Below are 24543 nucleotides of genomic sequence, written 5' to 3' on the forward strand. Positions count from 1 at the left end.
AATTTGAAATTTTCTCAAACCGACACCGACGGATCCCTCTCCTTCTCTGACTGATCGACTTCAGTTTGGTCGGTCGACTTGATTTTTCGATCTATCATGCTCACCCTTATTGGAGGCTATGATCGTGGCCAGCCTTTCCTAGCTGGTTCTCTACTCTGGCTTTGACCCAAACCTTCACAAGTCCTATTTGACAAGGGATTGAGGCAATCATAGGTTTACCCCCTACTATATATAAAACATGATATCTTCATATCAGGTTAGTTCATCTCATTCCTTAAAATTAAAACTTGCTCTAATCTTTGTGCTGAAAACTAACTTAAGCATCAGAATGTTTGTGATAAGGCCACACTGATGTGTTATTCTAAATGTTTTGCAGGTGACCTCTTCCCCAAATACAAATTCCTCAAGGGTGGCACATTAAGATCGAGTGAGTTCTATTGGCCTAGATTTTGCTGTCAACAACTTCAATAAATCTTTGTTGTTAACACTAAGGGTTTGTTAGTTTTATAGGTTTTGCCATGAGATTTCAAATATACATTCAATAATCTTGTTTGCTTCAAATGATTTCACTTTTTAAAACCCTAAATATTATTATCCAAGGAACTTTAGAACCCATTTGATAAAGTTTTTTTTTTTAATGTCCTCCATACATGTGGGATTTTTATACTTAGGAGATTAATAATAAAAATATAGCTTAATTAACTAATAAATTAATATCAATTAATCATTAATATAATCGACATTTTGGCATTGGGGATTGGAATTTTGATGTTAGGCTAGGCCCAAAACATTTATTTAGAGGTCGATCTTTCTCCATTTTGTTCCTTTAAGAGCAATTAGCCAAAAGATGAGTGTGTTCCTTAGAGATTTGAGCTTTTAGGGACCGTTTGATTTAAGATTTTATAGATGTCTGAGAATAAAGAATGTCTGAGAATCAAAGATGATTGTGTTTGATTGTGAAGGAGAAATGCTATGATATATTTATGAATAAAAATTATGTTTGTACTTTATTTATGAAATTAAGCACGACAATCTTTTATGATTGTAATAGATTAATTAACTAAAAACTAAACATTATTCAATATATTGATAAAAGTTGATAATTAAGAATCAATAATAAGTATATTTTTAAATATTTGAAAATTGAGTAATTTATAATTAAAATTAACTAATTAATATATTTAATACACGCCATATTAGTTATAATCTAATATTTAATCATTTTTATAATTAATTAAGTTCAACATTATGAATTTTAATTTTAATTAAATAATATAAAAGAATATATATTAATAAATAATATATTATATAAAAATAAAAAATAAGATAAAAATATGATATGTTAATAAAGAATACTAAAAAGGTTTTATAAATATCATATATTAATAATGAACGAAGTAATAGAAATTAATCACAATAAATAATTAACTTATTATAAATAATCAATAATGATTATATGTTTATAATAAAAGATAAAATTAAAATCAACCTCAATAAATAACAACTTGATTATAAAAAAATCAGATAATCAATTATTATTATTGGAAAATAAATTTTGTACTAATTAAATATAATTAATCCTACTTTACTAATTATAGATATTTAAGATATTATTAACTAATTATTTATTTATTTATATAAAAAAATAATTACATTCATTTAATAATTTTTTATTAAAAAAATAAGTTAAGTGAATATTTTAATAGATTATTATTGATTTATTAAAAATAAATATTTATATTATTTTTATCAAATGAATATTAATTAATTAATGATCTATATTTAAAATGAAATAACATATAAAATGAAAAACAGATGTAGAGGAGAAAAGGGAAAATCTATAGTATGGGAAAGGAATAGAAAATTCTTGTTTGTGGGAAATGAGGATATCTAGAAATAGCTTATACTCGGGCAAAGTGTTGAAAGCTGTGAAATAAATATGAGTTTTATGTAGCTATGTCAATTTCCATGCAAGAAATCTTCCAACGAGACGATTCCTTAGTCTTAGTACATAGTGGTTTGAGTTATACAATATTTGGACTAAATTGTTGTTATATATCTGGAAAAGAATAGGCTTGAGAAGACTTGATGTACAAATGATTGCTATAAAAAAATATTCACCATATAGACTTGAATCTCTATAAAAAGAATGAGATAATCTTGCATCGAACTAACTATTTATGTGTTTGCTTTTCAATATTTATTTCAATTTTCTCTATTATTTCCAAACCTCCCTAGATTGAGTGTTTCAGTTTAGGTGACATAATGGAAAAAGAGAAAAAGCGGTTGGACATTACTCATTTTGGAAAATTATGCAACTCGTGGGATTCTAACCTAAACTAAAATTTGGTTGGTTTCCGTTTATGTTTATATTAGGTTGCCATTTTCTGCGTATCTAAAATTCTGGTTTTCGTTTAATCAAGGCCAAAATACCTTTCTTCTTTGTTCTACATTTTAGGTATATTTTTCATTTGACTCTGAATTTTAATATGTTATATTTTTAGTCCTCAAATTTACGGTTTGATTTCAATTCTTAGCTAGTTTTCAAAATGTTATAATTTCACCTTTTAATTTTGAGTTTTGTTTCAATTTGGTTCCTACATTTCAAGATTTTCATGCTTTTAACATTGATTGTTCACTAATAATCAATTCAATCTTTAACCTTAATGTCTATTGATTAATTTAAAATATGGACAATTGCAAATATAACAGTCAAACCTAATGTATTAGTAGATATAACATAATACAAAAAAATTTGAAGGTATGAAAAAATATTTAGATCTAGCTCAAGCAATCTATCAATGATAGAGTCTATCATTGATAAATTTTGCCTATCAGTAGTAATTAGAATTATATCATCGATAGATTTATGTCAGTAATAGACTTCTTAGATTTATGTCAGTAATAGACTTCTACCACCAATAGTAAAACCTATCAGTGTGATATACTTCTATTATATTTCTATCACCAATAAAGTTCTATTATTAATGGACTCGTATCAACAATAGACTCTATCGCTGATACTCAATCATGGATAGACTTGGTCAAGGATGTGATATTACCGATAGACTTTATCAGTGATTAAAGTTTACGACTTATAGGCTTATATTATTTGAAATCTAGCAATGATAACCAATGATAGATTTCACATAAAATACACAAATCTATTACTTATATAGGTTACTTATAGGCTTTTATTATGTACTTTTAAGCTTCAAACATAGATTGTTTAGTTGTAGTTTAGTTATTTCAAATTCTTATGGTTGCTTGTGAAAAAAAGATTGCATCAACTTACTTTGAATATTTTGTTGAGTTATCAATAAAATAGATGGAGAAAGAAAATTGGAGGAAGAAAGTGAGAAAATAGAGAAAGAAAAAGAAAAAATATTTGTTTAGAATCGATTAGTGATAGAAGAGATCACTACAAGAAAAAAGGACTCTCCCGACGCCTAAAACAATAAGGGAAAAATAGGTCATGATGAGAGAGACTATCTCTAAATGATGTAAGGGTGCCATTGGGAGTGCTTAATACCTCCCGACGTAGTATGTGCCTCGTCGGGAGTTTGACAAAACTCTTGATGCCTCACCATGCCCGTCAGACGTTGGGAATGAAGGTCAATCTGGACAGGCTGAACTCTCGACGAGTTAAACATTTCGTCAGGAGTTATGTAAGAACTCTCAATGATTATGATAGCTCGTCGGGAGCTTCGATTTAAATCCCCAAATTGAACCCTCACTTTCTGATTTGCTTTTATCTTTTTCCTTTCTTCTAACCCTAGCACACAGCAGAAAAGAGGAACCCTCAAATCGACCGTCCTTCAATTGTCCGGTCGTTCGTCCGTGCATCATTCGTCACCCAAATCTTCCACGTCACCCAAACCGTCGCCTAAATTGTCCGTGTCCGCATCGAACCAGCTAGCCGTTCGTTCGTTTGCATCGTCCGTGGCCCAAATCAAACCACTCGTCTGTCACCGTTTGTCCATTGTCTGTTGTTCGTCATCCATCGTCCATCATCCGTTCGCCCTTCGATCTTCAAGGAAGCTGGTCGTCGTCCGCTAGAAACCACTTCTGGTGAGTTAAACTTTGACTCTTAGAGTTGTTCATTGCATATATTATATTTTATATTGGTGTTATGTTCCATATAATGGATGTTTAGTACCATAAATTTTACATAATTAAGAAATTGTTTTCAATAAGCTTTTGATAATTCATTATGATTGTATGGGCATAAGTGTTAAAACTTTGGTAATAAATGAATTAATTCCTTTGCAAGAACAAAAAGTAAATAAATAACTTTCAAAAGTACCCCAAACTAAAAAAAAAATAATAATAAAAAAAAATAAAAAAAAAAAATCAAAAGTACCCTTACTGTTAATATATGAACAAAAATCGATAATATCTCATTGCAAAAACAACTCTAATTTTTTTGTGAAAAAAAGTTTTAAAATGTTCCTACAGTTAGTACAGTGATCAATTTATTTGAAATTTTCTTATGTTCAAAAAGAACCTATTTTAAAACAAATTATAAAGATATCTTCATTTTTCATATAAATACTCTCATTTTCCTTCTTTTTGTCCAATTCGTACACCAATTGCCTCAATAACTAAAATAAAAAGCCAAAACTTCAAGCTAAAACATAAAATCTCACAAAATCTCACAAAATTTCAAAATCAAGATCTCCCTTTAAAAAAACATACCAAAACGATAAAAGACTAAATATAAAAGATATATTTGATTGGTAACACACACTTAACTACTAATGTACAACCTTGTCAAAACATTCAATTCCTAAGATTCTTTCACTACTATAAAACTGGACTTTAATGTCGGTTTAAAACTAACATTATAGGGATATCTTCATTTGAATTTTTTTGAAATTTTTTTGTGAAAAAAAAGTTTAAAAATGTTCCTACAGTTAGTACAGTGATCAATTTATTTGAAATTTTCTTATGTTTGAAAAGAACCTATTTTTAAAAAAATTATAAAGATGTCTTCATTTTTCATATAAATACTCCCCTTTTCCTCCTTTTTGTCCAATTCGTACACCAATTTTCTTAGTAACTAAAATAAAAAACCAAAACTTCAAGCTAAAACATAAAATCTCACATAGTCTCACAAAATTTCAAAATCAAGATCTCCCTTTAAAAAAACATACCAAAACAATAAAAGACTAAATACAAAAGATATATTTGGTTGTTAACACACACTCAACTACTAATGTACAACCTTGTCAAAACATTTAATTCCTAAGACTCTTTCATTACTATAAAACTGGCTTTAATGTCGGTTTAAACTAACATTATATAGATATAATATCGATTGAAATCGACATCAAATATCAAATTATAAAAGGTCTTTAATGTCAGTTGTCTTTAATACCGGTCTAAAATTGACATTATAGATAACGAAGATTTCAATGCCAATTATCTTCAATGTTAGTTTTTAACCGACATTGAATATTATCTTTAATGTTGGTTTTCACCTACTTTTTATCAATAACTATCCGATATTAAATGTATGTCATGATTTTGTTATTGAAAAATAAATATACATATACACTTTTTTTCTTACGTACGTACAAATCAATAATATCTTCTTTATCAATACAGGTACAAAATATAATCTTAATTGTTATTATATATACAACTCATACTTTAAACAAACACCAAAATTAACTAATTTACAACAAAGAAAGTCACAAATTGTTTAACAACCTATCAACAAGTTATATTGACCAATATATACATAAAGCTCTAAGAAGACGTAGAGAGTTGATTGTAATCATCATATGAAAAGGAAAAACTAAAACAACTTAAAAGGAAACTTTCATTCATTTGTAATCTTCACCCAAAAATTGCATGATACTAAGAAACTTTAGCTTACTTCCATGAGTTTCTTAGCTGGATAAATAATCTAAAACTCTAACTTAGTTAGTTTTGAGATAGAAATTTGAATTCAATTGAGATTGGCGAATCAAAAGTTTAAAATTTTGTAAAAACGTACCTTAAGAACTGATGAAAGTAGGTATGAGTGTATTCAACAAGGCTTGGGACCAATTTTAGAGCATTTTGATGGGCAATTGGATGAACATTGGAAGATCTCGAACTCATCTCTCAACACCAAACTCCTCTGTTATGCCTACAGGGTCGACTCGAGCCCATCTCTAAACTCCTTGACCAAACGTTTAGCATTAATGACTCGTTCCCCCATGCAACAATCCTAATCATGGACACTAGAGCTTAGAGCCTCTGTCGTCGAGTTCCATCCACCATGAGTAACAAAGCAAGTAATCAAAAGGTTGGGATAAGATCTATTGCTGTGGAACCCTTGCTTTCTCCACAAACCGGGAGCAGTATGTGTGGTTTCAGCATCAAACAATCTGCATGTCCTTCGACAGAGGCTACATCACCCACAAGAATGAATATCCACTATAATCAAATAATTTTACGGCGTTACAAAAGGAAGGAGAAGAAGAGAGGGTCTTGGGGTTAGGGTTTCTTCATTTTACATGAGCAGAGAGCGGAAAAGTGAGAGGGAAGGAGAGGAACGGAAGATTAGAAAGTCCAGGGTTACTGAAAAATTTAGGGCGATCTTTAATGTCGGTTTTGAACCGACATTGTACCCTCATCTTTAATGTCAGTTTAAAACCAACATTAAAGATTCGCTTTTTTTTTTTTTTTTAAAGAAACTGACATTATATATCTATATTTAGTTTTTTCAACTGACAGCAAAGGCCAAACTTCTTGTAGTGCTTGGTGCTTCCATTATTCTTTTTCTTTTTTGTTATAACTTATGTACCTTAACTGATGTTGATGACAAATTCTGGCCAAGAGAGAACACATCTAACCTCCACGTGATATCAACGGTAAATTTATAATTTTTAGGAAGAGAGACCTGTAAAACAAAGAAAAAGAGTTCCGATAAAATCAATAAGAGAATTGTAGAATAGAGAAGAAGTCTAAAGTTTAAGTTACCTCAAATGAAGTTATAATGATATATTTATAGGGGATTTGATCCAGGGTTTATATTAGTCCAACTAGGATTAGAGTATGAGTTTCCTATTTCTAAGTGAGCTAGGTAATCTCTCAAGCCAAATGGGTCAAGTTGTTCACTTAGCATGCTCTATTCATCAAACTCCAAGCCTCGGCCTCATTCTTGGTCGAGGCCGACCAACTCAACATCCTTGCTAGGCACGCTAGGATTAAGGTCTAGCTATGCTGGGTCTTTGGCTATTAGGCTAACATAAGAGGCCCGTCCTCAGTTAGGGCTGAGGCTGACTACGTACAATTTGTCCTCAGGTCTATTCTTTCAGCCTTTTCTTGCTCTCCTTTGACCGTTTTATCCTTGATTCCATAATCCACTCATAACAACTGAAGTTGAGGATTTTATTTACTCATTGTTATTCTTAGATACAAATGTGAAATAGTTAACAGAAAGGGAGTAAGAGAGTTTTTTTTTTTCATGAGTGTCTCAGCTAGCTTATTATGTATACCTCAACTAATCTCACAAGACAATCCGCTTGACTCTGCATCATTTGAATATCAAAGAAATCCGTAGGATATTAAATTTGAAGTAGGTGGCCACCATGGATATAACCCATGACTTCTTGGCTCTTTATCAAGGTCATGTCCCCTATTTATCATTAGGTCACCCTATGATAATTGGAGTAAGAAAGCATTGAAGAAGAGTGGATAAAAAAGAGAAAAAATAGAGAAATAGGAGAATATTAATAGTTTCCGCTCATATACCAGTTGTAAGTGTATTTTTAAATTTTTTTTCTTAAATTTTAAGGATATTTTATAAAATTTTAAAGTTTAGAGGTTATTTTTGACAGAAAACACTAATAGTTTCTATCCAAAACTAATGGTAAGAATAATAGTGAATTTTTTCGAAAATTTAAGGATATTTTTTAATCTTTTGAACTTTCAAAGTTAGTTTTGACACAAAATACAAAACGTAGGTATTTAACATTAAAAAATGATAATTAATTTTGTGATTAGTTACAATCATCTTATTGTCAATGTGTAGATAGATAGGGGCGGTCCAGCATGTGGACAATTGTGATGCATCCACTGCTGAAAGGGATGTGTTACCAAATTCAAATTTATGGATTTAAATGATATGATGATTACTTTACGTTAGAAATGATTTTTGAAATTGTTGATAATAACCTACCAACAGTAACATTATAAAATATCTTAGGAATATTTCAATTCATGAAATTAAAATATAAATCTAAAAAGATTAAGTATAGAAAAATTAGCAGTGAAATATAAACCAGCTTTCAAAAACTACTTTCACAGATATACTTCGATCAAGTTGGACTAAAATTTAATACCATTTGAATAAGAGATCATATAGTTTTGAGAGCATTACAAATAATAGAGGAAATTATAGTAAATATCTCACTCTCTTTAAGAAGACTCAAACTCTTGGACATGTCTTCTATAGGATATCACATTTCAATTAAAATGTTGTGTAGTTCATTTTAAAGTTGAGTTCAAAATTTGATAACAAAGAACATCTCTTTTTTGGTGAACAAATGAGAGAAATATGAAAAATTAGAGATGAGATGATTAAGAATCTTGTATTTATTGTTTATATTTGAGAGTGTGATAAAAAGAATATTTATACTATAATCTTAGATCTAAAAAATTTGATACAAACTGTACTTAAATTATAAACTCTCAACCATTCTTACAGGTAGTTTTCTACTCAAATTGATAAAAGAAAAGGCATCTTAAACTAACTTGTTCCTCAATTAAAAGTTAAAATCTCTATAATGAATAGAATTAAACATTTAAAATGAAAAGCTAAATCCTTGTTTAGTAACTATTTCAATTTTTATTTTTTAGTTTTTCAAAATTAAAGCTATAACATTACTTTCGTCGTGTGATTTCTATAGTTTTTTTGTCTATACTTTAGGAGTGTTTTCAAAATCAAAATTAAATTTTGAAAATTGAAAAACTATTTTTTTTTTTTTTTTTTTTAGTAATTGGCTAAGAAATCAAATGTTTACATATGAAATGTGAAAATCGTGGGTAAGAAATTGTTTGATAATAACCATGATTTTAAAAAACCAAAAATTAAAAATAAAATGGTTATCAAACAAGACCTAAGAAATTAATAATCATTCAATGAAAATCTCACAGAACTCATTAGTATAACCCAACAAACCTTTATACCAATATTTCAAGCCTTTGGACATTGAACCTTGATCTCCGTTGCCTAAATCATCAATTACAAACCAAAATTAAGTAAAACTCATAGGTTTTCGCAAAAATCGACCAAAACTGAAACTATAGGTCCTGAAAATCTCTTCTATTTGATCAGAAAATGAAAGAAAAAAATTAATAGATAGTGCGAGAGCATCACGACACTCTAAAACAGCATCGCGATTCATGCAACGTTTTCTTAATGATCCACAATATTACTCAATGCTATTGCAACATTTTTATTTTATGAGAGCATCACAATGCTTACCTTCTATTTTACAACATTTTGAAATATTGAGCTAGAGTGTTGCAACACGATGCTTGACCTAAGAACATTTTCATATTTTTCTCTAATTTACTCAAGAAAAGAAAAGAAAAGAAAAAAAAAAAAGCTACATTTTGACCTTGAATCACTCTTAGCGCTATGCTCAATTTTTTTTTTTTTTTTTATATAAATATGAACATTTAAACTCATTAATTGGTTTAAGATAGCTATCAATTGCGTAGAATTACAAGATATTTTTGTTAGTTAAAGATCTTTTTCTCTTACAAGACTTTGAATTTCTCTTCCACTTTTATTGTTATTTATGTATATGGATAAAATTGTAAATCTATATATCTTTCTTCAATGTGTATTTTTTTTAGTTTTCGTAAATTTTTAAGTTTTCCATTCCTTTTGTAGCCATTTGCATGGATTGATAAAATATGGAAATCACAATCGGAAAAATAGTGAAAAATAGCACGTTTAGATTTTCATCCTAGATTTTAAAAATAGTTTTTCTCAGTCTATTTTCCTAAAATTCTAAATAGAGTTTTCCAATTATCAAATTAGATTTTTCAAATTGATTCGATATTTTTTAATTTTGTGAAAGAACAAATTTTTCAAAAAATTGGATAAGATTTGGGATATATATAGAATCTCGGTGTTAATCATATCTGAGATTCTACCAAAAAAGCTCAAATATATGAATTTCGATGTTAAGTATGTCCGGTATTTCACCGAGAAATCTCAAATATAGAATCTCGGTGCTATTTTGTCCGAGATCAGCATCGGGATGCACATAATCTCAATGTATAATTTGACGAGATATATCGAGAAAACCCCAAACAATCAATAAGTTGGAAAAAGTTGTTTTTTTTTAACTAAAATCTCGTTGTCAATCTCGTCTAAAATGACCTGAAAAAACTATTTTTATAAATTTTTGAAAAAGATGTTAGTTTTGTAAAGTAAAAACTTAAACCTACTATTTTTAACCATTTTTTCAACTAGAGATAATCTTCATCCTCAAGTAAAATAAAAATTTTACTAAAAATAGAGTTTAGTCATTATTTACAAAATCTAATACATTTAGCCATTTTTTTCAAAAATTGCCCTCTCTAAAACTAACTATTTCTCTTGACCCAATTTTCAATTTCTTTCTGCAAAATTAAAATGAAAGAAAGATAAGGATTAGAATACAGGAGTAAATTAGATCACAAATGTTTTTAAAAAATATTTTAAATTGTATGTGTTATTTAGTATTTGACATTTGAAAAGTATTTCATATGTGTTTATTAAACTTTATTTTTTATTCAATAGATATTTAAATTTTTAATTTTATATCAAATAGATCTTAGTCCATTTATTATTCTTTAAATCTAAAATATCCACATATCTAGTAGACATAAAATTAAAATGACGGAATTTTATTCAATATAAAATCTAAATGTATATCTAAGAGACCAATAAATTTATAATAGTTTTGAATATGTAAGAGACATGCTAAATTGAAAATTTAAGTGTTCGAAAACTTTTAAAAGTCTTAAGGTAGTAAATAAATATAAATTATGAAATTGAAAGACTAAATTTGTGATTTAATCTTAAAAATATATAAATATTAATTTGGTTAGTATAACAACTATAAAAATTAAGAATTGAACCTCGGATCTCTCGACCCATATCAATAATACTGAGCCAAACCTGATTTAGCTATATATATATATATATATACTGCAATTATAGGATTACTAGTTGGACCAAGGTAGTCTTTTATTTTGGCTATCAATGTAGATGGGAACATAACCAGGATGGGCAAATGTGGGTGGGTCCACTACCCAAGAGACACCTTAACAACTTTATGAAATTAAATTATATAATTACCTTACCTCGAGGGAGATAAGAGAAAAAAATAATTTTTTTTATAATTTTTAATTAAAAATATCCTTTTAACATTTTAAAAAAAATAGGCTATATTTATCCGTCTTTAATAAAATTGAATGTAATTGTAATGGAATTTTATCTATAGGTCAATTGTAGTAGGCCATAATCATAAAAGTAATTGGATTAATTTTGATCACATTTATTAAGTGTAAATACTGATACCATTAAATAAAGTGACAGAATCATACTTCTCATACCGTAACAATAATAATAACTGTAATGGTAATATCAGTCAGTGGATCCTACATAATTTTCAAAGGCAACCGGATTGATCACCTCCCACACCTTAATTAAATTGCGTTCTTCGATTATAGACTTGGAAGTGGCTCCATTATCATTGTAATTGCTGAATACAAGTAAATAACAACATACATAATTAAATGTTGTCCACTTTTCAAATTAATATTAAATTTATTATATTTCACTTGGATTAAATGTGACCTTAGTTCATAGACCATCTAAACTTATTCTTAAAATTATAGAGAAAAAAGTCAAATATATATCTTCGATAAATGAAAAATAAATTATTTTTATAGGTAAGATAATTATTTGATTTTTTTAAGAAAAAAACAATGTTTTTATTTTTTTTAATAACCTTTTTTTACAATAATTTCCATACCAAATCAATTTTTTGTTTATCTAGTTTTGAATGTTTTCAACTTTAAAAACATCCTTAAATAGTTGATAACAGAACTCAAAGTTTGTAGATTGCATTTAAAAAAGTTAAAGGTTGATTTGGTAACTATTGAATTTTTTTATTTTTAATTTTTAAAAATAAGTATATTTCATGCATATTTCTTATCATGATTTGCATTTTTATTAATTACAATGGTTGAATTTTTAACTAAATTTAAAAAAAAAAAAATAAATTGAAAGCTACTTTTTTTAAACAATTGATAAAAAGTAGATAACAAAAGAAGAAATTTAAAGGTGGAAATAGTATCTAGACTTAATTTTTTTAAAAAAAAAACAAGATAACAAAATGGTTATCAAACATGACCTAAATAGTTATCATGATTTCAAATAAATATTTTAGGTTTATTCAGCTTCAACATTTGTATGTTTGAGGGTATGCTAGTATATCAAATGGTATTCTTAATCTTTAGATAAATATCAATATTTCTTAATCTTATGATGATTGATTTTACTGAGTAAATTCATGAAATTATTAAATTTGGTTAACTCAAAGTTAATAAATTATTTAATTTTTTTGTTAGATATTTCAATATATACAGCTTTTGCTCGAATTATCCGTACATAAATAAAACTTGACTTTTCTATGGAAAAATAAAACCATTGTCTTTGGATTGTCGTATTCTATTGATTGAATATGATAGCCAGAAATGAGACTACCTTAATAATTATTGAATAAATTTCAAAAATAAGTTTATATTTTCTTTATGATATATTTAATGGTCTAAAATGGATTCAACCGCAGATGAAGTTTTGAAAGCTTTTTTATCTTTTTATTTTATTATTCTTTAATAGCAACCTTTCAATATAATTAGATTTGAAATTTGAAATTTAAATTGCAAAACGACTTTTCAAAAAGATAAAAATTTTCAATAAAAACATTTCATCACGTTGATTTTGTTAAATTAAAATTGTTTTTAACATATCATATATCATAAACTATATGATATTGTAAAATAATAATTATATAAAATACTTGAAATTCAACTTAATAGTTAACTGATAAATATAAATATTTTTATAGTTTACAAATATATTATGAACCACATTTTCAACTATGGTTTTAATTGTAATTTAATTTCTAAATCTCCAATGAACTATATGTATAAAAATACTGTAAAAAAAATTATAAGACACAACTCTTCTCTTTATTTTCAAATCAACAACCAAATGCCCCAAGTTGGTCTATATCTTATCAAAATTCTTGATGCCAAGACATATAGCTAAGAAACATTAGTCATATATTCATCGGACACATAATTTCTGGTCCATTATCAACATAGGAAAGAAAATAACAATTCATAGTAACCTAATAAAATAACTTTTTAAAAAACAAAAAATCAACCAATAGAATAATTAATACATATTTCTTATCTTAAAGATGAGAGAATCAAATTTCTAATCCAAATATGAAGAATGGGAGGGGAAAGGAAGAAATAATAGAGTAGAAACTACGTTGAGATATGAATTATGATGCATAGGAGTAATTTGAATATTGGGCCACGTATGATTGTGAAATGACAAATTAGCCCTGTTATAGTGGAAACTAAAGAGAGAGAGAGAGTTACTTCTATCGTTGGAACGATAAAAGAGGAAAACGACATGGACAATAATACCCTCCAAAAATATCATCCCATTTTGCCACGCTCCTCAGGACCTCAACCTCCTTATTGGCTTCCACTGGATTGCGATCACAAAATGGGCCCTACTCTTCAGACAATAGATAACTACGCTTGACCCTACGACTTGTCGACTTTTCTTTAACCTCAAAACGACACTAAATCAACTGTCGGTAAAAAATAGAAGACCAAACTGTTGAAATTCAAGCATAAAAACCCCACATTCTCCCTCACTTCCTTCAGCACTGCTTCCATTTTCTTCCCAATTAGAAAAACTCTTTTGTTTCCTCTCTTTCTTCCTCAGCCCCCATGGATCCTTACAAGGTATTGCCTTTTCTTCTATTTCTTCTTCAATGCGTTCTCGTTTTGCCCATTTATTTAGTTTCTCTATTCTTTTCGCCGGGGATCGCGGCTGCCGGATTTGCGGTTAGTGATAGCCACGGTGTTTGATCGGGTCAGATCCGACCCGATCGGACGGTTGTCGTCTCCTTTTAATTTGTTTTAAAAAACGTGGTCAAGTCCGGTCAATTTTTCGGGTTTCGAATATGACTTCAGCCGGATCTGGATCTAATTTACTAAAGAAAAGTATATATATATATTTTGAGAGAAAAAAAAAAAAAGAAAAGGAATTTGGTTTAGTTTATATTTGGATTCTTTTCTGCAATTTGATCTCTTTTTAAATTACTGGAAAATCTATGAAATGGATTGAATCAATACAAAATTAAGTTCGATTTGTTTAAGGTTCTTCAGATCATTAACTTGATTGGACCACCTTAACAAAAGTTTTCATCCTTATTTTAATTTTTTTAAAGCATAATAATAATAAATCTATGTGAAAATCATAGTTCGTTCGTATCAAATAAGTGAGATTTTACTTGTTTGTGTGTATAATTATGTTGACTCCATTTATTTACTTTTTTTTGTTTTATTATATGGGAAAAAATTACAAATATATTGATTACACTTCAAATATTAATAGACATGACATAACTTTTAAAAAGTTTGTATATATAATAAAATTTAGATTCATTTTTCAAAATTTATTGTTAATAGAGGTCTAACAACGATATATCTGATATATTCTAATATATTTATCAAATTCATATCATACATATATTTTATACTTTATTGAAATAAATAAGGGTTTTTTTTGTTAATATTTAGAGTAGTCTAATTGCATCTTAGTGCATCACTCCAATTAAAAAGAAAAAAATAATATTAAAAAATTGAATCTTAAAAATATAGCAATAGTTAGATGTCGTTTAGACTACACCTAATAGTTTACTTTCCAATTATTCACACAAAAAAATTAATTTTTAATCCATTTTTAGAAATTAAAACGAATTGTCACATATCAATTTGTTATTGGATAAAACAAGGGCTGCATAATGGATTAATATAATCCAATATGTATCTAAGTTTTTCTAAAAAAAATTGTCATATGACAACTTGTAATTAGATCGATGGTTAGGTAAGTTATACAAAGATAAGTGCAATCTGACATGTACTCAATTATTTTTCTCTTATGATATTTGGAGCTAGAACTTGTTAGAGAGTTAAAATTGAACCCTTTTTAAAGTTTATTGTTTATTTGAAATCTCATGATTTTGAGGTATTTGAATTTTATATCTTGTTTTACTTTGAAAAAAAAATAAATAATTATGACTAAAATACTTAGATTTTGTCGGATTTTATAGGATTTAAAAGTTAAAAAATTCTAATTTTCAATTAACACAATATATTTAAAAGTCAATATTAGTAAATTCAATTAACATTAAAAGCCTATATTAATAATTTTAATTTTTTTTCCTTCGGATTATCATTGAAATACAAAATTTTAAATACATCATTTCTAATTCTAAACAAATTTATCAGATTTGAAATCATTAACCATTTCTTATAGTTTGTTGAATCGAAAAGGAGGGTTAAAAGTTTATTGTTGTATTTATTTGGAGTACAATATTGAGAATATTGTTGTATTTTAACTAAGAGTGTGATTTATGACCGCTTAATGTTAAGATTGCAATATATTTATGTAAATTTGAGGTATTATTTGATAAAAGTTAAAATTTAGAGTTCAAAAAACTGATGTGTGTATATATATTTTTAAATTTTTGGATAGTATCGGCCTTCAAGTGCGTACAACACCCCATTCTGCACAACAAACTCCGGCGCACCAGTATGGAACAACACCGCCGTGATGTCCGTCGGAGAACGCGGCCCAATCCTGTTGGAAGACTACCAACTCATCGAGAAAATCGCGACCTTCACCCGCGAAAGAATCCCAGAGCGAGTAGTCCACGCTCGAGGAGCCAGCGCCAAAGGTTTCTTTGAAGTGACCCACGACATCTCGGACTTAACCTGTGCCGACTTCCTCCGTGCCCCCGGTGTCCAAACCCCGGTCATCGTCCGTTTCTCCACCGTCATCCACGAACGTGGGAGCCCCGAAACCCTGCGTGACCCCCGTGGATTCGCCGTCAAATTCTACACACGTGAAGGCAACTTCGATTTAGTGGGCAACAATTTCCCCGTCTTCTTCGTCCGTGACGCTATGCAGTTCCCCGACGTCATCCGCGCCTTCAAACCCAACCCAAAATCCCACATCCAAGAGCCCTGGAGATTCCTCGATTTCTGCTCTTACCATCCGGAAAGCCTCCTTTCCTTCGCTTGGTTTTACGATGACGTGGGCATCCCAATCAATTACCGCCACATGGAAGGCTTCGGCGTCCAAGCCTACTCCCTGATCAACAAGGCTGGCAAAGCCCGTCTTGTTAAATTCCATTGGAAACCCACTTGCGGTGTGAAGAGCATGCTGGAGGACGAGGCGGTTAGGATCGGTGGCACCAATCACAGTCACGCAACTCAGGACTTATACGAGTCGATTGCAGCTGGGAATTTCCCTGAATGGAAGCTTTACATTCAGACCATCGATTATGAGGATCAGAACAATTATGATTTTGAGCCCTTGGATACCACCATTCAATGGCCTGAGGATGTGATACCGTTGCAGCCCGTGGGCAGATTGGTGTTGAATAAGAATATTGATAATTTCTTTGCGGAGAATGAGATGTTGGCGTTTTCCATGTCCTTGGTGCCCGGGATTCATTACTCCGATGATAAGATGTTGCAAGCTAGAAGCTTTGCTTATGCGGATACCCAGAGGCATCGCCTTGGACCTAACTATCTCCAGTTGCCAGTGAATGCTCCTAAATGTCCTCATCATAATAACCACCATGAGGGATTCATGAACTTCATGCATAGAGATGAGGAGGTTCATTCTTTTTTCATCTCAATTTGGGTTTCTTTTTTCCTTCTTCTTTCCTTTGGGTTATTGTTACTTAATGTTTGATGGTTCATCAGGTGAATTATTTCCCTTCGAGATATGATCCTTGTCGCCACGCTGAGAAGTTCCCAATGCCACCCAATGTGTTGAGCGGAAAAAGAGAAAGGGTTAGTGTTTTTTATTTGCCTTTTTCTTTTGATTTGTGACTGTGCGTTAATAATGGAGTGAGTAAGAAAGAGACAATAATTAGTGCTGTAAACAATCAACTTTTGTCGTTTTTTCCAGTGTGTAATTCCCAAAGAGAATCATAACTTCAAGCAAGCTGGAGACAGATACCGATCATGGGCACCGGATAGGTACCATATACCAACTCTACTTTCGCGACCATACAACTTATACCAAATATTTTTAAATATAATAAAATATCATTAATAATGATAGATATCAGTTAATAAATAGATATCTATCACAGTCTATTACTTATCATTAATAATATTTTACTAGTAATACACCTAGTTTTGTGCATCTCACTCTCATCACTCATACAAATAATAATAAAATATTTTTAAAAAAAAAAGAAACAAAAAAAATTTATTGGACAACCACCAATTTTTAATATGGTAAATTATGATTAAAGTGTGGATTAATTATGGTTTTTATGTAATGATGATAATGCGGTAATCCAGGCAAGAACGGTTCGTGAGGCGGTTTGTGGAGGCATTATCGGACCCCCGCGTCACACACGAGGTTCGCAACATATGGATCTCGTATTGGACTCAGGTAAATAAATAAAATCAACCACCCAATAAGTTAAGGTAATTAAGTTAGTTAAAGCTATGTTATGTTGATTAATTAACATTATTATGGTGTGTACACAGGCTGACAGATCATTGGGCCAAAAGATAGCGTCTCGTCTAAATGTCAGGCCAAGCATCTAAGAAAGACCCAACATATTGGCCAATGCTTGGTCTTTCCTTCTTCATTTCCATGAAGCTTCAGAATGTGTAATGTTAATATGTATGAATTTAATCTTGGAGGAGGATTTCAGCATCAAATCTATCTGTAAAACGAAAGTTCTTGTTTTAATTTGGTACGAGTCGTCCAACTTTGTTGTTATCTCTGCTTGGGGCTACCAAATTGGGCGTGTTTTATCCCTTTTGAATATCCCCTTTTGGTTGCTTCATTCCTATGAATAAAAGTGGGGTTTTCTTTTTCTTTCTTTTTCTTTTTTCTCTCTCTATCTGAGACCTTGGTGTTGATGGGAAGATGATGAGAGAAAGCACATGCAATGCTGCTTCTTTGGCCTCCACTTCCATGTCAAAACCAATTCCAATGTATTATATTCCTTATGTTACTGTAATAACATTTTAGTTTCTATGACCTTGTGTCTTTGGCTTCCATCGCTCTTTACTATTGAATTGTGATTTTTAAATTTTAAATTTTGTAAATATATGTATAGTTTGGTTTTGATTAACACAACTGTGCATGCCAACGCATTGTGAAGGAAAATGGCACATCAAATTATTTACCTGAAAAGGACAACTCATCATCGTTTAGAATTTTCTATCAGCAAAAGCTATAAATTTGAATTTGTTATTTTGTTATGTCTCTATGAATCAATTTATGTCATGTGTACGAAGGACTTATTCTTCTTTTGTCCTTTTTGGATTACAAGGATTTTTAAACCCTTTGTTTAAATAATACATTATAGCCGCAGAATCCAACATATACAAAGCATATCTGAATATTTCTTTGGCTGTTGTCTAAATATTTTTTTCCCTAAATTTCTCAATAGTTGTTCAACATTTTCTCTAGCAAATGATAGCGCCTCTTTCAATACCCATACCTACGGTAGTTCTCCTTCAAATTAGTTCTTGAATCAAATCACAAACATCAAGCTCGATAAAAGCATTTTTTGTTTATTTTTGCAGTGGGAAAATTTTGCTCTTCCCATCTTTAGAAGCTAGCGCATTGAAGGAGACAATGTTTATCCTACGGTAAATCTTTTGAAAACGTAGTAGACCATCATAATACAATTCAAGAGATCAAGAGAAGAAGATTGTTATCTTACTCACCCAATTTAGGAGAAATAAGAACTTGAATATTTCTTAACTTGCTCTTCTTTCTTTTATTTCTTGCAAATGAGAAATCTTACACATATTTATATTAGTATAAAAGTACATAAAAAACAACAACATTAAATATCAATACATGTGGCTTTTCATCAATACATGAACATACATCAATGTATTTAGTAATTCATGTATCTAACTATACATTGAATCTGAAGTACTAGTGTATGTAATAATGTAATTTGTTTGTTTCAATAAAAGTGTAGATTAATTTTAACATCCTCTCTTAATCTAGACTTTAGTAACTCTAAGTTTTTCTTTGATCTTAACAAATAAGTCAAACTTCAATACCTTTGTAAAAATATCTGCCATTTGATCCTGAGTCTTGCAATGTTTCTCTATCACTTCTTATCTTTAAACCAAGTCTTTGATAAAATGATACTTCATTCTAATATGCTTCCTCATTCTTCCATGAAAAAACTGGATTCTTTGATAATGCTATGGCAAAACCATTATTGCAAAATAAAACAGTCTCACTTCTTTTAGTACACTTCAATTCTTTTAACATCCACCTGAGCCATAAAGCTTGACATTCAACTACAGATAAAGAGATACATTCTGCTTCAGTGGTAGAAGAGCAACAATAGGCAATTTCTTTGAAGTCCATGAAAAAACACCTGAACTGATGCTAATAACATAACTAGATGTACTTTTATGATCGTCCACATTACCGCCCCAGTCACTATCACAAAAGCCATACAATACTGATTCTAGAACTTTCTGTTGGGTTTTATGTCCTAAAACTCGTAGTTTGTAAAATGATAAATATTTTCTATAATCAATAAACTTATATTGATTTCATAAATTGTATGAAAGTCTAAATCCAATAAACTAAGGCTCATGACTATTACATGAGTACTTGAACTTTATGTGGAGACATAAGAGTGGACCAGATTCGAGCAAATAATCAAAATGATCTATAGTACATGAATAAGGTTGGGTACTTTATTCTGGTAACACTATTGGATGCAGCCTACCCTGTAGTTGTTACAAAGAGTTGTAAAGTGCTACATACGATATGATCCTAATTCGTACATGTTATGACATGAGGAGTAGGGGCATCCTATGCAATGAGTTTGCATAAGATCAGACCAAGAAATGAGTCACTCTTACTTTATAACATTGTTTACTGTATAAAACTAACTATTTCACTTAGATGACCTAAGTAACTCAATCTTAATCCTGAGCTAACTATGAACTCCTGTTTATTCAGGATTATCCTTAGATTTACATAGGTGAGGGTTGACTCAACATCGTCGGCTCAATAAGCCTCTCATTTCAGGGGTAAGACCTAATAGATAGTTGGGGACATAGGGTGTAAGACGAAGTTCACGCCTACTCGACTTAGGGATAGGAGAAAGGTTGTTCTCTCAAGTACTGAATCCAGATCTTGAACAAGGGCCCACCCTCTCACTGGGTTGAGAGAGTTTGGTTTAGTGATTGGATCACAAACCAATTGTTCATTAGAGAATCAGTGGGAACTTGAGAAATAAAATGTAATCTCGGGGGTAAAATAGATATTTGACCCAACAGTTATAACGAATAACCTGTGAAGGATCGACTTGCTGATTATGGTTAAATCATGTGGACGTAATATATCTACAATGAAGGGAGTGCAACTATGGGCTTTAGTGGAGTGACCCTAGTTAATGAATGGGAATTAATCTGGTCTAATGAGTTTAGCCAATTAATCTTGGATCGTTGGAGCTCATGATCTATAGGTCCGCGAGGTTCCCCTACTAGCTCGTAATGAACTAGCTCTAGAATAGCATGATAAGTTAACTTGAAATGTTCAAATTAGAATTAAGGGAATTAGTAATTATATGGGATATAATTACATGTTTAATTTGAGTATTAAATGCAATAGGAGAATTTATATTTAAATATGATTTAAATATATAAAGATGGATGTGTGTAAAAATTAATTTAATATTTGATATTAAATTAATTAAGTTTTATTTAAAAATTAAATTTTTTAGTTTTAAAATAAAAAATGGATTTTAAAAAATCAAGTTTTGATTTTGAGATAAAATTGGAAAATTGGAAGAAAAAAATACACAAAATGGAAAAACAACTTTTTCCATTATCCATCTTCTTTATGCTCACACATTTTCCATTTGCTCTTCTTCATTTTACTCCAAGCATGAGTTGTAACTCATGCAGCTCTCTTCCGTCCATGATGATCTGCTATTTATTGAAGAGTTTGGAGTGAATTTCGGGCATACAATCAAGAGAGAATTTTAGAGAAAATTCGTGCTGAAGAAAGTGTTCTTCAACAAGATTGCTGTTGTGAGCAATTCTCCTTCATCCCTTGATTCAAGCTTGTTTTAAGTCCCACAACTCAATCTAAAGCACCAAGAGAATAATGAGGAAGATCTTAAGGTGGTCTGCAACAAGATTTGGAGAAGTTTGCAGCTGGAGATCGTGCTTTGAAAAGGTTATACAAAGGTATATCATGAAACTCACTTTTTTCTACAAGAACATGCTTTATATGTTGCCAAAATTAATAAATTAGAGTGCTTAAATGATCCTTATTGCTTCTGCTGTTGTTGATACATTCCTACACTTTCTTGCAATAAATTCCAAAATTAATGGTGCCAAGAATTTAACGAAGAACTCTTTTACCTGCTTCCTTATGACTTTTCTTCAGATTTGTCATGAATCTACTTAACAATACTTACAACAAATAAAATATCAGGTCTTGTTGTCATCAAGTACATCAAGCTTCCAACTAAATTTCGATACAAACTTGGATTAACTTCTTCTCCAATATCATTCTTGCTCAATTTAAAGTTTGCATCCATAGGCGTGTTGCAAGGAAATGCATTTTTCATCCTAATTTTTTTTCAATAAATCACAAGCATACTTTTGTTGTGAGATGAAAATTTCTCCATCTTTTTTATTAACTTCAATTCTGAGAAAATAATGGATGAGACCCATATCATTCATCTCGAATCCCCTTTTCATGAAATTTTTAAAATCACCATACAACAATTTATCATTTCCAGTAAAAAGTAAATCATCAAAGTACATCTTCTTTGACATAGAGTGCATGCTCATATGGACACCTTCGAAAGTGTTGGAAAAGACAACTCGGTGAACTGGACAGCAACAAATGAGTGAACGGTCATGAAATGATAGTCAGGCAAGAAACGAAACCTACAAAACAGAAGCTCGATGCGCCTTTTATATGCCTGGAAATCCAACTAGCGCATATGGGATTTACATCGAACCCACATTGATCTATCTCCTCAATCCCTCCAAAACATGGGTGCCCCTTGGGAACCAAACCCATAGCCCAAGGTTGGAGTACAAAAAAAAGACTCCCCTTTCAAAATTTATCAATGTGGGATTCTCAACCAAGTTTGGTTCCCTTCTGTTTCTTTTTTTTTTTTTAATTTAAAAATTAAAATTTCACCCAACAATCCCCCACTTGAAAATTTTAAACATAAGAGAAACAAGTTTTTCATCGAGCAGTTTCAGTCTTTATCAAACTCGCAGAGGTTGCTTCAATTCATACAAGGCCTTTTTCAACTTGTACACCTTTTCTTCTTCTCCTGTTTTCACTTAACCTAAAGGTTGTTCAACTAATATCTCTTCCTTTAAGTATCCATTCAAAAAAGTGAATTTTACATCAATTTGATAAACTTTCCACCCATTTTGAGCAGTTAAAGACAAAATCAATCAAATGGTCTCAATTCTTGTCACAGGAGTAAATATTTCTCATAATCCACACCATATTCCAGCTTATAGCCCTTTACAACAAGTCTTGCCTTGTATTTTTCAACTTTACTATCTGACTTCAACTTTGTTCTGTATACCGATTTTACTCCAAGAGCTTGTTTGTTTGTCGGAAACTCCATTAACTCCCATGTTTCATTTCTTTTTATCACATCAATTTCTTGATCCATTGCAATCTTCCATTTCTCATCTTGGAACGCGTCATCAAAATTTATAGGATCTACACTAGCAACTAATGAAAAATTAGCAAAATGATCATCATCAATTTTGCTTGTAGCAATATAAATTTCTTGGAATATTCCTCATCCTCTTTGGTGAGATTTTATCATCACTTATAGAAGATGATGATGAAGATGATGCCACCGGTTGAATTTCTACTTGCTCTGAGCCTGAGCACCTCCACTCCCATCCATGCTAACATGAAATGGGATTTCAACTTCACCAATAACATCCCAGTTCTAGGATTCATCTTAATTGGAAATCACATCTAGGGTGATAACAATCTTTCTCGACATAGGATTATCCAATCAACAAGCTTTGGAATTTTCATTATAGCCTACCATAATACATTTTTCAAATTTATCATCAAACTTGCCTCTTAGCTTATCTGGTATATGAGAATAAGCTATACTCCCAAACATTCTTAAGTGATTAATACATGGTTTCTGTCACACCCCGCCCCAGACTACCCTTTGAGCCTAGGAAAGGATGTGACTGCAACAGTTATCAACCCTTTTGTTGACACTTACTGCCTAATAACTCTTGCGGAAATAACTCTGATACTAATGAACAAATTCAACAATCAACTGATTAAGTCAAGGAGGTAAACAACAACTGATTTAGTAGGCCCATTTTTTATTACAACACTGTAACGTTTGTACAACTCTGAGACTTAACTGCAAAGTTTACAACAACGACTGTAAAACCCTCAAGAAGTGTAACTGTGGCATGTGGCAGACCTTGACCTTAGCAAAACCCTGGAACTTCTCACCTTTCGCTACCTGGGAAGGAAAACATTTGGAAAACGGGATGAGCTTGCTAGCCCAGTGAGTGACCAGAAAACTGATTATGATCAAAAGAACTACCCCATACTTGCGTACTTTTACTCAGATACCTTCTCAACTGTGTTCTTCAATATCGAGCTACTCGGATACCTTTTCAACCGTCCTTCGGTATCGAGTTTCAAATAAAACTAGTCATACAATGACTTTCTTTAATAAAACTTAGAAAACATGTCTTTATCTGAAAGATCTTTCTTTAGCACATGGTTTCTTAAAAAATTGAAAATATTTTAGTCACTCACCTTGATCGTTTAGGAACTTTCCTTTCTAGAAGTTCCTTGGTCACCTCGGGCTCCCTTTTGAACCCTACGATCTAGATTCAATTTAATGCTCAGATTACTCATAGTTCTAGGCTTTATCACGAGATACTTCCTTCTACAAATATTCTCTAAAATGTCTCAGGAAGCTTACCTCAAAATCTGAGTTCATAAATTCTCGTGGTTTGGCCAGAATCTTCAAAACATCAAGACTGGCCAGCTTACATGACAGCTCGACCCTTCTATCTTGTCCTCATTCTCTAGCCCGATTCCTTGGAGCTTCTTCTCCGGCAGCCCTACCCTGAAAATTAGACTTGCGTAGCTTTCAGATGGATTTAGAA

General features: G+C 30.8%; 1 protein-coding gene and 1 long non-coding RNA gene across 2 annotated transcripts; one reads left to right on the forward strand and one right to left on the reverse strand.

The window, feature by feature from the left end:
• Positions 1–3364: 3364 nt before the first annotated feature.
• On the reverse strand, positions 3365–6568 carry LOC150036618 (uncharacterized). Its single transcript, XR_016529057.1, has 2 exons — positions 6005–6568; positions 3365–4068 (listed from the first exon to the last, which is right to left on the reverse strand). It is a non-coding gene; the product is annotated as an uncharacterized LOC150036618 (long non-coding RNA).
• Positions 6569–13969: 7401 nt separating this feature from the next.
• On the forward strand, positions 13970–18391 carry LOC120075254 (catalase isozyme 3). The gene is made up of 6 exons (XM_039028471.2): positions 13970–14052; positions 15851–16999; positions 17089–17178; positions 17297–17367; positions 17698–17791; positions 17890–18391. Exons 1-6 carry the CDS (start codon positions 14038–14040, stop codon positions 17947–17949), a joined length of 1479 nt encoding a protein of 492 aa, XP_038884399.1. The 5' UTR covers positions 13970–14037; the 3' UTR covers positions 17950–18391.
• The last annotated feature ends 6152 nt before the right edge of the window (positions 18392–24543 follow it).

Source organism: Benincasa hispida, chromosome 4, assembly GCF_027475165.1.
Source record: "Benincasa hispida cultivar pf3 chromosome 4, pf3_genome.v1.1, whole genome shotgun sequence".
Taxonomy (NCBI): Eukaryota; Viridiplantae; Streptophyta; class Magnoliopsida; order Cucurbitales; family Cucurbitaceae; genus Benincasa; species Benincasa hispida.

Bases quoted from the DNA above. Each gene is read 5' to 3' on its own strand.
- LOC120075254 (XM_039028471.2), top strand. The intron at 17,000-17,088 runs GTTCATTCTTTT...ATGGTTCATCAG, and splicing joins TCATGCATAGAGATGAGGAG to GTGAATTATTTCCCTTCGAG. The intron at 17,368-17,697 runs GTACCATATACC...GCGGTAATCCAG, and splicing joins CGATCATGGGCACCGGATAG to GCAAGAACGGTTCGTGAGGC.